The sequence below is a fragment of the Chaetura pelagica genome, unplaced genomic scaffold, assembly GCF_000747805.2.
Source record: "Chaetura pelagica isolate M959 unplaced genomic scaffold, ChaPel_1.0 scaffold112, whole genome shotgun sequence".
Taxonomy (NCBI): Eukaryota; Metazoa; Chordata; class Aves; order Apodiformes; family Apodidae; genus Chaetura; species Chaetura pelagica.
Window position 1 is genome coordinate 2,585,908 of NW_009952798.1, and position 15,819 is coordinate 2,601,726.

Genomic DNA, 15,819 nt, shown 5'->3' on the forward strand with positions numbered 1-15,819 from the left:
TTGGGTGTGCAAGATTTGTGTTTTTTATTAAGAATAAAAAAAAAAAAAAAAAAAAAAAGAGAAAAAAAAAAAAAATTCGGAGGTTGTCTCGCCTTTGTGACCGCAACTTATTCTGCGATTTGATGTTTTTTTAGGTTCTAACTGAAAACAAAAGGCCTCAGAGGAGGAAGCAAAGAGTTTTAAAGGTAACTGATGATCGCTTTCATATTTATTCCCTCCCGTTTTAAGCGGCGTTTTCTTGTCATAAAGATCAGGAAGCCAAAGGGTTAATTTCTGGGAAGCTGCGCTTTCCAGCTATTCAGGAGATAAGCTGATTTTAAGAGCACAGAACATGTTTTCCCCCTCCCTTCTCTCCAGCATGTTGTATACATATTTGAATCTTCCTGCACGAGCCTGCAGACCAAAAAGTTTGTTTTCCATTACGTTGAGGATGCGCTTTAATCTCCTCTGTTCTCGGTTTCATACTTCCAGAGGTAACAGTTGGATGCTGGTGGGGTTTTTAGCATACAGATTTTATGGCATCTGAAATTTAATCTGAGGAGGCAAAACAAATTAACAAAAGTGGCAATTTTGTGTCTGTTCCTGTAGCTTTGGTTTCCTTTTGTCTTTAAACTTTGCCTCAAGTGAAACTGAAAATTCTGTAAACTTTGTACAATAGCCTTCAGTTTCACGTGGCAACACATTTCTTCAAGAATTTTAAGATGGCTATCTTTCATGGTAACAAAAGATGGGTGTGTCTGTTGGAAATGTTTTAGTTTTTAAAACAAAACACAGACTTACTACATGCATGGGTAGTGTTGTTTGTTTTTTTATTAAAAAAGTAACAGGTTGCACATGGATAGTGCATCTTTCTGTTAGTCTTTAGAATGTTTAGAATACAATTAAGTCATTAATTCTGTTGTTTCAGTCTAGCATGCTGGAGGATGAATGGTACAAGTAAGATGAATGGTACGTGTAAGATGAAGCTGAGGGAAAAAGAGAGAAGAAAAAGTTGCTAAACTTTATTTGTAGGACTGTTTCCTTGTACCAGCTGAATGTAACATCAGATAGTTTATTGCTTCAGTACATTAAAATTTCAGAAGTTATCAGGTGTAATGGATTTGATAAATGTAGAATATCTGTAGTGTAATTTTACTTGATAACACCCCAGTCTCTAACAGTTTTGTCTTCACTGTTATGTGTTACAGAAAGTTGCTTAAAGGAGTTATAATTTTGTCAGACAAAGCAAGGTTAAGATTAGGCAAGAAGCAAATGACCTTATTTGACTTGTGAGCATGTCCAGCCTCAAGGGTGTCTGTCTTCTCATATGGAAGCACTTGTGCAAACTCTGCAAACCTTCCTGTGTGCTGAAAGAAATTGTACAACACTAGCAAGTGCTTTTTTCTTTCATTAAATAAATTAATCCATCAAAAATTAGCATTTTTCCTTATGTCAGGGATGTGCTTTTAGTTGCTCGGTTACTGCTGCTCTTGTAGCACCTGGGTGGAGTGAAAACTTCAGCGTTTGTGCATTCAATGTTTTTTGTGGCTCAGTTGATAGTAGTGTGAGAAATATGGACTGTTTGCACATGAGTCCTTCAGCTTTGCAATGTGTGATTGGTGTGACACCTGTCAGAGTGTGGAAATCAGGTATATCGTATGAGGTGTCCACCTACAGTAGGGTTTCATTGCAGGTCTTCAGATTCTTCTACTTGAGTGTGTTTCACTACTGGTTTTGATTTGATGGCGGGGCAGGTTGCTATGTAATATGATGCTGTCATTCCAAAAAGCCTTCTGAAGGGTTTTTTTTTCCTTCGCTCCAAACTGGAAAGGCTTGTCTGTTTTCATGTGTTAGTCATTGGACTTGTGTTTATTTCTGCTTAAACTTTTCCTTTGCTGATTTGATTCTCCAGTGTTTTCCTCTTTGGCTTTAGGTATTGTTCTTTCGTGTTTTCTAGTACTTGTCTTTGTTTTGTGGTGCTGAAGTGTTTCTTAATTTATGCACTTGCATGCACCAAGTAAGTATGGATGCCCCTGAAGGCATCTCATGAAATGTCATGGTTGGAGTTGGTGGGGTTTTGCTTTGTTATTTGAAGGGGAAGAGAGAGGTTGGTCATCTTCTGTCAGCTGCAGTAAGCTTCAAAAAAGCTGCATAATTGGCAGACTTCCTTACAAGAGCATTTTTAGACTTAGAAGATTCAGTAAAAGACTCGCTCTAACCTGGCTTCTGCTATTGGTGGGACTGCTCTGTAAGGTGGTACTGTCCTATCTATTGATTGCAACTTCAGCCTGTTAATGATTGGTAGTGACTGAGGGCATATGACTAGTGGCACTTTCAACATTTGAAGAATTTTTTTCTTTGTGTTTTGTTTCAAGTGGTATTGTAAACTTTCTTAGAGGAGGATTTGTAGTACTGTCTTTCAAGAATACATGGAGTTAGTATTTCTCTGCTATTTCAAAGCTTAATAGATGCACATTTCTTTACTTGGTAGACTAATTACCTTTCTAATTCTGCTTCATAGGACCAGCATATTTACAAATTCTTCTGCACAGGATGAAAATAAACAATGCTTGCCTCTGGAAAACAGGCTGGGACAGATAGAAAAATTAAGACTAAAAGTGATACCTACTAACATGCTGTACTTTTTGTTTACTATTTGTCACTTTCCACACCTGTGTTTCAATGCTTCTTTCTGGTTATTGTAGGAGGAGTCATTAAGGAAATTCTTCTGTGCCATAACTACTGTATTAGGTTATCTGTGTTTATTTTGAAAGGACATCTGAAATATTCATCACTTGTCTAGCAAGCAAATGCTTGTTGAAGAAAGAGTCTTTGTGAGTTCATAGGAACGGATACTAAGGAAGGAATATACTAATAGTTTTTCTTATCATTTAAATGGTATATTTTTCCCAGTTAAGGAGACAGTTTTTAAATTTTATTCCTGGTAATGGAAAGTCTATAGAGAAGGGACTCAAATTAATTTCTCTATCTCAAAAAGCATATTATACACCCAGTTTCACTTATGATGATGTTCCTTTTAGCCACTTAGCAGTGTTCTCACTGGTGCAGTGCCATGCACCTGTCCTTAACACTGGGGACATGTCTGCAGTCATGTGCAGGCTTATTAACATGGAGCTCAGAAGAATGGGACAATTGAACATGGCATCATATTGTCAGGGAAATGTACAGTTGTTTGGTATAGACAATGGTGGCACCAGTAAGGAAAGCTCCCACAGATCAACATAGAGTTGATGAGGTGCAGTCTGTGGCCTTTCTGCTGGGTTCTGTGGAGCCAAGGCTGTCATTTGGATGGCTGCAGATGTTTGCCGTTTGATGGAGATGTTAAAACAACAAAATGGGAAGAGAGTATGTGAGAGATGCAGAATAATAAGAGAGATGCAGTGCTAAGTGAGTGTTACAACTGCATGGCCATTCTTTGTTCTCTGGCTGATTCTGTTTGCATGTTTATGCATAAACACTCTAATGGCAATCGGATGCACCAGAATGTGCAGAGGATGCACAGAAAATCCATTCAGTTCAAGCCAAGCCAAGCCAAAAGCCAGAGATGACTCAGTATCCAGAACTTCTGGTGTGTTTATAAACATCATATTTAGGAACCAGTAAAAGTTGAATGTCCACCAAAGCTACAAATATCTGCTTGAGCACTCTCTTCATTTTTCTCTTCCACATATACAGAGCATAGACTTGATTATCAAACACACCTTCCAGATACAAAATTAGTCTGGCAGACATGCTGCACAAAAAATACACCTTTTTGTCAAACTCATGTATGTGAGTTAAGGATAGTAACTGCTAATGTTCTTGGTATTATTTTGAGTAAGCATGAGTTGAGCTTATTTTAAACATTTATTCTAAATTGTGGTGTATGCTTCTAGTGCAAAGTATCTGCCAGAATATTTAGCTGGAAGAAATTAAATTTTATTACCTTTTTCCTCTTCAAAGTAAGATATGAGCAAGTCAATGGATGGAATTGCACTGCAGTGGAATTTTACAGAGGAAGAAGAAAGAAGAGTGTAATACGAGTTGGAAAGGATGTTGTCCAGAAGATCCTTAGCTTATTCTTTGTGATTTTTAAAGGGGCATAATCACCTTGGAACGTGTCTTCAGTAAATACCAATTTAAATATTACCAATGAAAGTTGCCTTAAGTACTGGTTGAACGTCTGCCTATTTCTTACATGTCTTTGGTCCCTTTTGTTTCATAGGGAGAGCTTACTCTTGGTATGGGAGTGGCCTGCACAAATTAGATAACTTATTTTGAAAATATAGAAATTAATTACTTTGTTTATAACTTAGTTTAAACCAAATATTTTTTTTTGAAGGAAATGTTCTTCTAATTTCCGCTTTTTCAAGCCATATATGGGTCTGTCTAAACGGGCTGAATTATTTTGCCCTTGTTGGCCTCATGCAGCCCACTTTTTGTGTGCAGGCAGGGGTATGGTTGTAATTTAGTAGCACACCTCCACCCACGTGCAGCCTTCCAGCACTTCCACATGAATGCACTTGTGGACATAGGAAGTGCTCGTGTGGCTTGTGTGTACAGTAGGACTACTCATCGATGTAGGTGTTTTTTGAGTGGAACCCTAACAAAGGCAGCCTTTGTAAGTGGTCTGTAAATTATTAATCTTACTCCAGTAATTTTCTAATCATTAATTTTTCCAGACAGTTTCTGGGGGAGTTGAAGCCTGTCCCTTGTGGATGTTTTCCTGTGGTGCAGAGTGAGCTGGGTAGGATGCAGAGTTGCTCTCCTTCCCTTGCTCCCCCTTTTCCTGAAGAGCTCCTTCATGTCAGGGCTACTCCTCTTCAGGACCCTCACCCTGCTTGCCCAGCAGCACTACCATGCTGTTCTCTACCCCCACAGCCCAACTCCCCAAGATGTCAGGGGAAGAAGAAGGGGACACTGTCCTTTTAGAGGAGGACAGGGAGGGGAAGGGTTTTCTGTATTAGCTTGTTGCTGTAGCAGAACAGTTGTGAGGATGGCACTACTCCTTTTCTCAGGGAATGGTGGAGACAGAGGCACAGGGGGGGTGGGAAGTGTTGATTAAGGCCAGGCTGAACCTAGCAATTACAGTGGTTTTGGAGGGGTTTTGCACATTTTGAATCACTACTTATTTGTAGGTCTTGACTGTGTGTGTTAGTGCAGAGCTGAGTCTTCCACTTCAGTGGTTTTAGAGCTGGAGCTTCTTGAAAATGTAGAAAATGTGCTTGTGATCAAAAATGATGGAAAATAATCAGAAAATGTAACATAGTTTGTGAGAAGGAAAAAGTTCATGTGCAGGTGAAGGTCAGTTGCAAATACTGATACCTTGCTTAGGTGTTCTTAATTAAGTTACAGCATTACACAGCAAACACTGGTTTCCTCTTTCAGGTATGATGTTTTGTTGATGTTATTTGTATTCCCTACTGAATTACATTTTCTACTGGATATTGTACTTGCAGTGTGTAATGTAGGCATGGAAATAATGGAGATGGCTTTGCAAATCTCATTTGCAAATCTCAGTTGGATGTTTGGCCATACATTTATAGATAGTAATATCTAGAAAATACTTTTATAATGGCCACTGCTTGTTTAAAATCAATACCAAATAGCTAAGCAAGTTTGTTTATTGCTTTTAGTACCTGATGTTGGATAAAAACAGTGAGAAGCCCCAAACTTACTTGAGTAGCAGCAGATTTTAATTTCTATAACTTTTTTTCTGCAGTCTTATACTTAGATTTTTATATTTGGTGTTACTGACTAGGAGAAAGTTAATTTAACAGATATTGCTGCAGAAAGCTTTCTCATTGACATTAGCAGGAACCTTGCCTGCCTAAACACCAACAGATTTAATTCTAACTGAAATAAATTCCTCATTATAGGATTTTGTTTGGTAGGTAAGAAGAATCAATGCATTCTTATAAAGGTGTTTTCTTTTTAAATATGAAATACATGAAACTTAATATAAAGAAAAAAGAAAATGGGATTGCATGTAAGGAACTAACAATAACTTTTCAGTGACTTAGGTAAAGCTAGTATATAGAACATCTTCGGTAGTCGTCCTAACAGCTTTAATATTAAGCCTCTTAAAATATTAGGGTTTTTCAAGGCCGACTTAAAATTGGCTGGTATGTGTCTCAACACATGACTGTGAACTTCTTTCTCGGTCAGCGTTTTGTTGGTGTTGTCTGTATTGTATTACTATTTAACTGGTGCTCTGTAGTAAAATTTGGCTCTGTGTTTAATCTTCCCAAAATAAAGATTTTTCTGATCTTGTGAATAGGAGGAATAAATTCCGTGTATTTAAAAGTGTAAAGCATTTAGGTTTGTGGCAGATGAGCAATGCCTAAATTTTGGTGCCCAAAGACCCCTCTCTGCTGCTCCAGATAACATTGCTGCTGTTCCAGTATGTCAGGGAAAGTTAGTACTCATGTAAAGAGGAAGTTGGAAGCTTCGTACAGTGTAAATTCCATTTCAAGTTTTAATTAAAACCATAGGTGTGCTAGTTCTGATAGAAGAGAAACATCATTTGCCATTATGTGAATAAGCAAAACGCAAGATGTGAAATCCTGAATAGTGCTGCAGCCTTGTAGCATGATGGATGAGCATGGCTGTTTTTTTCTTTAAGCTGAATTACCTTTAACTGTTCTTCTGATGAAACTATCACTGACTTTTCTATTGCTAAAGAGTACTGGTTATTCCTTTTAGCCTGGAGGCCCTTCATCAGCTTTAAACCCAGTCTGGAAAAGACTCATAATATAGATGTTACATGGAGACATTTGTATGTGACTTGTTACAATGTGTACTTGGGACCTGTGCTGATCTTTTAGAGTGAGGGGAAAATAGGATATGTGTGTGAGGGAAGTTGAGCATTTTATGTTCTTAGGTATGGTCAGAGAGCAGCTGCCCCAGTGTAGCAAATTGTAATACTATAATTGGCTCTACAACAGATGGTTAGGTACTTAAACTGAATCCTAAATTAAGGTGCTACTATCTTTATGGTTATATTGTATCAACTGGAAGGTTATGTTGTTGCCTTAGCAGTTCAGCTCTTTACTGAGCTGAAACTCAAGGAAAAATGTCAACTTGTGTTAGTTTGGTTCACACATGGTAAATCCAGGCAAGATCACTGTGATCGTTTGTTCTTGTACTGATAGGTATTTCAAGACTCTTAATTTATTTGAATTAAGCACCATGTTTTAAAAATGGCTCAAAGAACTTGAATTTGATAATTTCCCTGTGTGGGAAGTGCATCAAAACACCTAACAAGATGCTTAAAAGACTCTAACTCTATCTCTGTCCTCCTGCAAAAATGTGCACCGTTGTTCAAGGCCAGACTTCTCTGGCTATAGCTTAAAGTCATTGAGTCTTGTTATACTTTTGTCTGCTAGAACAAGGAGCCTTCTGTTATCAGCTTTATTTTCCACATAGACTTAGCCACAGTTTGTGGCTTTTCAGTTTTCTTTTTCTTTGGTAAATTGCAGAGAGTGTGTAAAGAGTGAACTCGACGCTTTCGCTTCAAGATGTTTCAATCCTTTGTCACACTCATGGTTCTCCAAACCCTCTCCAGCATATCAATGTTTTGCTTCAATTGCATATGCCAGAACTGGACGCTTTATTCCACTAGCAGGTGCAAAAGTGCCAAGTACAGGGTAGAAAGTGAGCCTTCTTTTCCTAATTATGTTCTTATTTATGCACCCAAGAATCTCACCAACCCTTTCAGCCATGAAGTTGCAATAGGGGTTTCTATGGTTAGTGCACAGTAAATTATTGACCATGTTTATGTCCTCCTGAAAGGCACTGCTAAGATAGAAACTTGCATTTTGTAAATGTAGTCCCATGTCTTTGCTGCTAGATACACAACTTCACCTTTAACTGTAGCTGGCTTGCCCAGTTAATTTAGGAAGCATCATGTATGATCTCTTAATTATTTATTATTTTTCTATCAGTATTAATTTCACTGTTATTTTAGATAATTGCTAAAAATGCTATATTATATACCTGTGATCTGTTCCCTGAAGACCCTGTTGCTAACACTGTGATGATTCTCCACTTGCAGTTAAGTGCCAGGCAATACTTCCTTAACAGTGTGATGATGGTTTCCTAAACGACTAGACCACAAGAGACATTAGCTAGGATGGATAAATTCGAAGACTGAATTCCTTTCATCTCTACATTTGAGTTAAAACACGTTAGGGGAAAGCTGTATTAGAGAATACATATTGCTGATCATTGTATTATTTTTCTTTGGTGGCTTAATTAAATGCTATATTTTCCAGAGCTGCCAGTGTCTCCGAGTGCTCAGTTTTCGTGTTGAAGATAAATTACTTGAGTAATTCAAAACACCATTATAAAACAAGCCAAACCCAGAAATCAAAAAAAAAAAACACCCCCCAAGCAATATGCTTGTTTGTTTGCTTCTGTGGCAGAAGAAGTACTATAATGTTTGGGGTTTTTTTCTTTCCACTTCTCAAGTGTTTGTGTAGGAGAATGGGATGTCCTTCACTCTATTTTTTTTTCTTGCACCTGTTTGTTTCTTTCATAACCTAGAGTTCAGGGTTGATGGAAACAATAACTCTAGTTTGTGGCTGAGAGAACCTATTTCCAAGTAGTGGTCCCATAAACAAGACTTTTCTGGGGATTACCCTTCCGAGCCTTTAGAGCCAGAATTAGTATATTGGTGTTTTTGATTTTGTTAATAAGTGCATTTTTTAGGGTTTAATATTGATCATCTTTGTAAGGGGTCTTACTGAAGTTGTTATACAAGGTGTGCAGGAGGACTGTGGTAATGGTGTAGGAGAGAAAATGAAGAGAACAAAGATAGAAAACTTTAAGGCCATAATGTATTAATAATGCCTTGTGGAAAGACAAGCAACATTTCTGCTAGGAAAGATGTCTGGTGTTTAAAGAACATACCAAAGAGGGTAAAAATATAGATAGAATGGAGATGAAACTGAGGAGAGAGCTAAGTTGTAGCTTGGAGAGTGTTCTTTGCTGTTGTGGCTATGGTTATTAAAAATCCCATACCATCAACTAGAGAATGCTTTCCAGCTGTTGTAAGATCCAGTGTGAAATGGTACCTGCTGTGATACTCAAGTTGGTAGCTTTGGGTGGATTTGATACTCAGGGAGGCAGAGCTGGGAGTGAAGGGGATCCCTCGGAAAGCCCAGACATCCTGAGCAGGCTCTGCTGTGTGTCCCAGAACCTCTTCTCCTGAGTTTCTGTATAAACCAGTCTCTCCGCTAAAAGTTGTTCACATCATTTTGTGAAGAGTAGAGGCTGTTTGCTTTGTTTGCAGTAGCTTCTAAAATGCAGAATTGCTACCTATCCTGTTCCTCAGTGCCATCTGTGAATGTTATCTTGTGGAACGAAGCATCTTGTATATGCAGGCTGTGTTACATTAATGAAGGTCCCAATCTGTTTCTTTGTATAGAAAATATGTACCTATAGAAAACGCACCTTACTTTCACCACCATAGACGTGTGGTGTAGTAAGAGTCTGTTTCACATCCACAGTTGTCACACAAGTGTGGTGTTAATTGCTTTGTGCCTCTGGTGAGGTTCATGGGAATGTGCCCCAGCTTGCAGCTTGGCCCCTGCTCAGCTGTTCTCTCTCTGCTGGTAGCCTGCTGGGAAACCCTGCTCAGGCTGCAGCCTCGGGCGGCAACTTACAGCTTGTTGCTGTTGTCTGTGTTACAGTAGTCAAAGGTGAAGTAGTGTGGTCTTAAATAGGAGGTTATTCTTAATTGTGTTATTGTATCTGCATTCATTTTGGAATGCAAAAATTTGGCTTGTACTTATAAGGTAGCCTCTACTTCCCACAGCATCCTACCTTCTGTTTATCCCTGTTCTAACCAGTATACAGCTCTCTACACAGAACTCAGCATGAGCAACTGTTTCTCCACACCTGTGCTTTTTTGTCTTCCTATCCCCTGACCTGCTCGTATCTCCTCATTCCTGTATGTTGGTCCTGTACAGCTCAGGTCCTGGGTTCCACTGCATTTCTTTGTGTCCTGGGGAACCAGATGCTAGAGAGAAGAAACCAATTGCATAGGAGTAAATAGCTGCTGCTCAGCTGGCTGGTGCTTTCTTATCTCTTAGTGAAGCAGTGACATCTAACAGTTGGACCATGAATAAAACACCCTGTTGACATGTTAGAGAAGTATGTTTGTTTGGGTTTTTTCACCAAACAGATTTTTCTGAAAGAAAGCTTCTGTTGTGCTGTTTGAGCTCTGTGGAGTGCCAGCTTTGTGCCAACGTGGAAGGGCATGTGGGGCTGGATATGTGGCTGCAGGATCCAAACTTATGCATTGCACTGCAGTGGGAAAGAGATACAAAGTGCAAGCGCTTCTCATTCACTTGTCCTTTTATGTTGAGAGTGTTGTGACCTTGGAAGAACTGCCTTTTGGGTCATCCTGGTTATTGGCACAAGCTACAAGCCAGGAAGTACAAGTATTTTTTGATCTGTTGGGTGTTGTGTTCTCGTGGGAACTTGGGCAGAATCTTAAAGGAGGAGCTAGCTCAGGGCACTTGGCATTGGTTATCATGCAACTTTTCATCACTTGCTCATAGAGCAAATTTTAACAGGAGTTGATCTGGGCATCATCTGTTATTTCTGTTTTATGGGAGTAATTGTTTCTTGTATCCTTTAGTACAATATGCATTGTTATCACCTATTGAAACTGGAGATGTAAAACCTGTGGCCTGCTCTGTTGTACAGAAGATGTGTAAATGTCTTTAGGGTAGCTTTAGCATTGTATTTTATTGTGAATTGGTGAATTCTTTGCATTACCTCACAGGCATCTTTTGTTACAAATATTAAAGTCTGACCACTTTGAGACTGGTGAAATGATTTGTTTTAAGTAGCTCTTCATGTGTGCTGGAAGCATTAGCTCATGGAGTTAATTTTGTGTGTGTGGTGTGTATATAAGAGAATGTCTGGTTGAAGTGTAAGTAATACAGCAGTGGCTGCAGCAGACTGTACTCTGTGGCTCTTGTCCTAACAGCACTAAAAGCTGCAGAGTCTAAACCTGAACATGATCTGTTAGTGGTTCATGTCTCCAGATATGAGTAGTGCTCTCCTTAATGAGGAAGATAGGAAATTACTTTTATTGATCTGGTTTATTCTTCAGCTTTTCATTATACTTGTGTCAAAGATTTAGAAATCGATGGGATCAGACTTACGTGCTTGAATTTTAAGACTGTTGCTTGGAATTGTGGTGTCCTTGCTGTTAGTTTTCACTACATTATTTTGAGTTCAGATTCAGGACTTGAAGAAAGATTACTCCTGGGTTGTTCAGCTGCAAAAGGTTTTTGCTGAGCTATTACTTTTGATCTGCCAGACTTAAATTGAGGAGAAGAATCAAATAGGCTCTGCCCCTGCTAGTATATCTGCATTTCTTTTTATGCTAGGAAACAGTAACTTTGCGTATTGAACAGAGAAGGCTAATGGAAGGTCTGGTAGGAAAGGAAGGAAAAAGGTTTTGTTGTAGTTCAGGAACAGAAGACAAAAGGCAACATAGTGTTCAAAAGGAAGAGAGTTTGATTTTAAATATATATCCAGTTTTATAATACTATTCTGTGTGGAAAAGCAAAATATGAACAAATCACGCCAATGATGCAATTGATCTGGTTTTTGTTTCTTCTTCCTCATTGCATGTGGGCAGCTTCCAGAAGTGTTAGTGGAAATTATGATGTATGAGGAATAATTTTATTTTAAAAGTAATCCCATTTTACTGTTGGGATCACGGGGGGGGCTGGGGCACAGCACTGCCCTGGGGTCTTACAGGGATGCAGCACTGCAACTGTGCACTACTTGCAGGCTTGGGAATATTCTGAGTATTTCTGAGTGTAGCAGGGATTTTTGCTCAGGTGAAAGTATTTTATTGGGAAACAACACAGTTAAGAGAGAACTGTAATGACATTTTTGCACTTTGAGTGCTGTCACTGAAGTATGTGTCAGATCATCTCCTCTCCACTGATCATAGATTACCCAAGGCCTTCTCCTTCCCCTTACCTCGCATTGCTCTCAATTTACTAGACTTAAAATTTCTTTTTTAATGGAGTGGGTCCCTCTGAGAATGAAGGGAATATAAAAGTGTGTTGTCATGTTGTAAACATATAAATGCTGGGCAATTATTTTAATCTACTTGCTTCCTTCTCCTCAGCCTCCTAATTTTCTAATGAAATACTTTTTACTAACAATTTTACATGGTTAGGCTCCTTTTTGGACAGATAAATATTTTAGATAAACTTGTGCTGAAGAAAGAGACATTTCATATCCTAGTTCTTTCTGAAGTTAAATTAGTTGAAATTTGGCTTTTGCATGGGTAAAGAATTGGGGGGTTTTAATTTTCCATGGTGGACCTTTAAAATATTTTTTTAGTGTGGTTGAAGAGGCTTGTGTACTGCATTTATGCTGCTAACAATAGAGTTGCTTAGCTGATTTTGGGGATCCCTTAGAAATAGCTCACTGATCCCCTGAGTCTGTGTATTATTGATTGAAAATCACTAGGGCCTAGAGGAATTCAGCCTCACAGACCATTAGTTGGCATCTGTGTATGAAGAAAAAGCATTACATGAGGTATCTTTCTTAATGTAATTTCTGTAGGTTTGACTTAGCTGCATGGGTGCTGGACATGTTTTTACGTAGCACTTCCATGAGAATTTGAGATAATATCTAGGGCTTGCTATGGATTCCTGATTGTTTGGGGTTTTTTTACAGATTCAGAATCAGTTGTGAACACTGGAATGCAGATGGGTCCCTACAGCTTGTTTTGCCTGGGGGTTTCTGGCAATCCCATCTTGATGGTTGTGATTAATCATAAGTCTATTCTCCACTTGCTCTTCTGAGTTATTTTCTCAGAGAAGTCCAATGCACTTCAGTTGCTATGACCACAAAACCATGTCTGATTTAACTGAATGTTTTATATTAAGCTAGGTGCTATTTTCTGGGAACTAAGATGTACAAGTATCAGAACTGTTTATTATGACAATTTTTTCCAGAGAAAATTTAGTATACATAGAAATGTTATTCATGGGATAGAAGTTGGTTTTCTCCTATATTGCTGGTTTTGCCTGAGTTCCTGCCTTTTTTAAATTTAAATTGCATAACTCCACAACCATAATACTGACTTAAGGCTCATATACATATTCTTTCCAGGATACAGTATTCTGACTATCTAGATTTTTAGATTGCTTCAACTGCATGAATCGTATAATATCAGTGAAGATTAATACATTTAAACAAATACTAGAATTTAGACACTAGTAAAATACTGTTGAGGATAGCTTACATGAGTGTTCAGAAACCCAGAAGTTACCCAAAACAGTCTTTAGAGGGTAACTTTCAGGTGAGCCACTGTTAATTGGTTTACTATCCATTTCAGTTTAGGTTTTGTCATTTTTTCAGGACGTGAAACTAAGCCTGAAGACCAAGCTTCATTCTTGTAGAGTGTCCAACCAAGTATTGCATCAGATTATTGGTCTAGTCAAATCAGTACAACTATATCAAATTACTACTAAACTTCGTGTTACAAGCCTTTAGATTTCAGTCCTTCCTTTCATCTGCTTATGCAGACTCATTAAAAATCGAATCCTTAGGTCTAATTCTAAATGCTAATGTCCTTTATCTCTTCAGTCCATTCCTTTAGTCTCCCACCACCCCCACAAGCACTTGCTTTCTTCCTCTGTCCCCTACAACAGTAGGGAAAATAGTTATAAATATGGATAGGGTTTTTAGGCTTCAGGGGTTTTTATGACTTCCTGGAGATTTTTTCCTAACTTCTCTGCCTGTGCTTAATTAGGACATTCTTCATATCTGTCAAAGTAGGGTTTAATTGCTGTGAATCTTATGCTTATTTTTAAAATGTTGTTGAACAACTGCCACAACATTTTTTTTATTATTATTTTATAGGCAAATTTAGAAAACAAACCAGTAAATGGCCGCAGACCAGAACTCATGGAATGCAGTATATGTGGTCATGGTGAAAAATACAGGGTGAAAACAAACCAAACAGTACCCATTGAAAATGTGCAGTCTAAGGAGAGAGAGAGAATGACAGGCTTAGAAGCAGATAAGTGGGCACATCATGAGAAGCCATCTTTTGGTGTCTATGTCAATGGAGATATCCATGGAACTGTGACAGGCAACGAACACTTGAAAAACGCCGAAGGCTGTGAAAGAACAGTCTCTCCCAGTCAGTTAGATGAGCCAAAAAAATCATTTGCACAGGCCATCAGAAATGGCATAAAAGCTCTACATTATTCACCACCAGAAACAGTTGCTTCGCTGAAAAGAGTGTCCATAGAGGAAAGGACAGATTTGACAAGCAACTCCCATATGCAATGGATGAAGGGTGCTAATCTGAGTAACATAGTAAACACTCTGACAACTGGCATCGGCTGTGTTCACCCAGAAAAACAAGGAAATCTTTTAATGAAAGAGGAAAACTGCACTTGCAGCATCTTTGAGGACTCTAAGTCAGTTTTGCAGACATGTTCCATTTCAGATCTGCAAGAAAGCTTGTGTTGTCCTCCCCTGCCTGAAGAGGAAGTGCATGTAGGGAAGGATGGCTTTAAAGTACCTAAGGCAGAGACACAGCATGAGGGTTCTTCACTCCAGCCGACTTTCTTGTCCTTGATTAAAACCAGAAATTTAACTGTAGAGCAGGTTGTAGCTATTGAAGCTTTAACACAGTTATCCGAAACCCCCTTAGAAACAACTTCACCAGCTAAAACTGAAAGTACTGAATGTACAGAAGAAACAACTTCCAACTTGCTCCATAGTTATAAAAGGGATATCTCATCCTCCTTCACATCTTCTGCACTAAAAGAAATCAAAGACACTTACTTACAGAATGAGCAACAGCTCTTGGCTCACTGTGCTTACTCACAGAAGCAACTCCCTAATAAGGCAGTGTTGTACAATGGCCAAAGTTCAATTTCTGAATTGCGTGATAAACCCGCCAACCTGGCTGGTGACATGTATAAATTGCAGTTATCCTCAAGAGATACCAGAACTTTATCTGACCTAACATCTAATGCAAAATCATTTTTGGGATATACTACCAAGAAAAGTTACACTCATGATCCGGTCACCCTTGCACGGTGTTGCAAACAAGTCCAGCAAACAAGTAACAACTTGGAAACTCTTGGCCAGTTAGAGCCCAAGCCAACCTGCAATGATTTGAACTTGGAAGCTAGTTCTTTGATTAAAGAAGGAGGAATTCACAGTCAGGATGAAGAGGATGTAGCCACACAACTAACTCAACTTGCGGCCCTGATTGAATCAAACCAGACAAATCCAGAGCAGAAGCATGACATAAAGGCATCGCTGTTTAATCTAATATCACATGAAAGACAGCCAAAATGTAACCAAGATATGCTGCAGAAAAAAGAATCTCTATTTTTTAGGAATAATTACAGTTCCTTACTGTTAAAGCAAAAGCACCCAACAAATAAAAAAGGCAGTGCTGTACCATGGAAACCAAGACACAAAAAAAAGCCACAAGAAGAACGCTATCAACAAAATAATCAAAACCAGCCAGAGCTGTTATCATGCCAGCATAGTGAGTTACAGGACATTTGGATATCATCAAAACTGCACAAGCTTGGTCAAACTGTGCCACAGGACTCCAGAACAGCTCCATCTGAAAAAAAATCTCCAAGAACCAAAGTACAGAGAGCACCAAATCAAAATACTTCAGCATCACAAGAAAAGCCTAGATTGTTTCTCCCACAAGCACAGATCAAATTCCACAGATGTCTACCTGAGGTACCACAAGAGAAAAAAAAAGACAGGTTGTTTAGCTGTGAGGTGGGGAACGAGCACATCAAAACTGGT

At 38.7% G+C, this 15,819-nt stretch overlaps 1 protein-coding gene across 1 annotated transcript in view; it reads left to right on the forward strand.

Annotated features, from left to right (window-relative positions):
- TET1 (tet methylcytosine dioxygenase 1) overlaps positions 1 to 15,819 on the forward strand; it is a 57,586-nt gene that overhangs the window by 8,691 nt on the left and 33,076 nt on the right. Inside the window, exons 2-3 of the mRNA XM_009994883.1 lie at positions 135 to 185; positions 13,891 to 15,817. Coding sequence (XP_009993185.1) covers positions 135 to 185; positions 13,891 to 15,817 — 1,978 coding nt within the window. The remainder of the gene's footprint in view (positions 1 to 134; positions 186 to 13,890; positions 15,818 to 15,819) is intronic.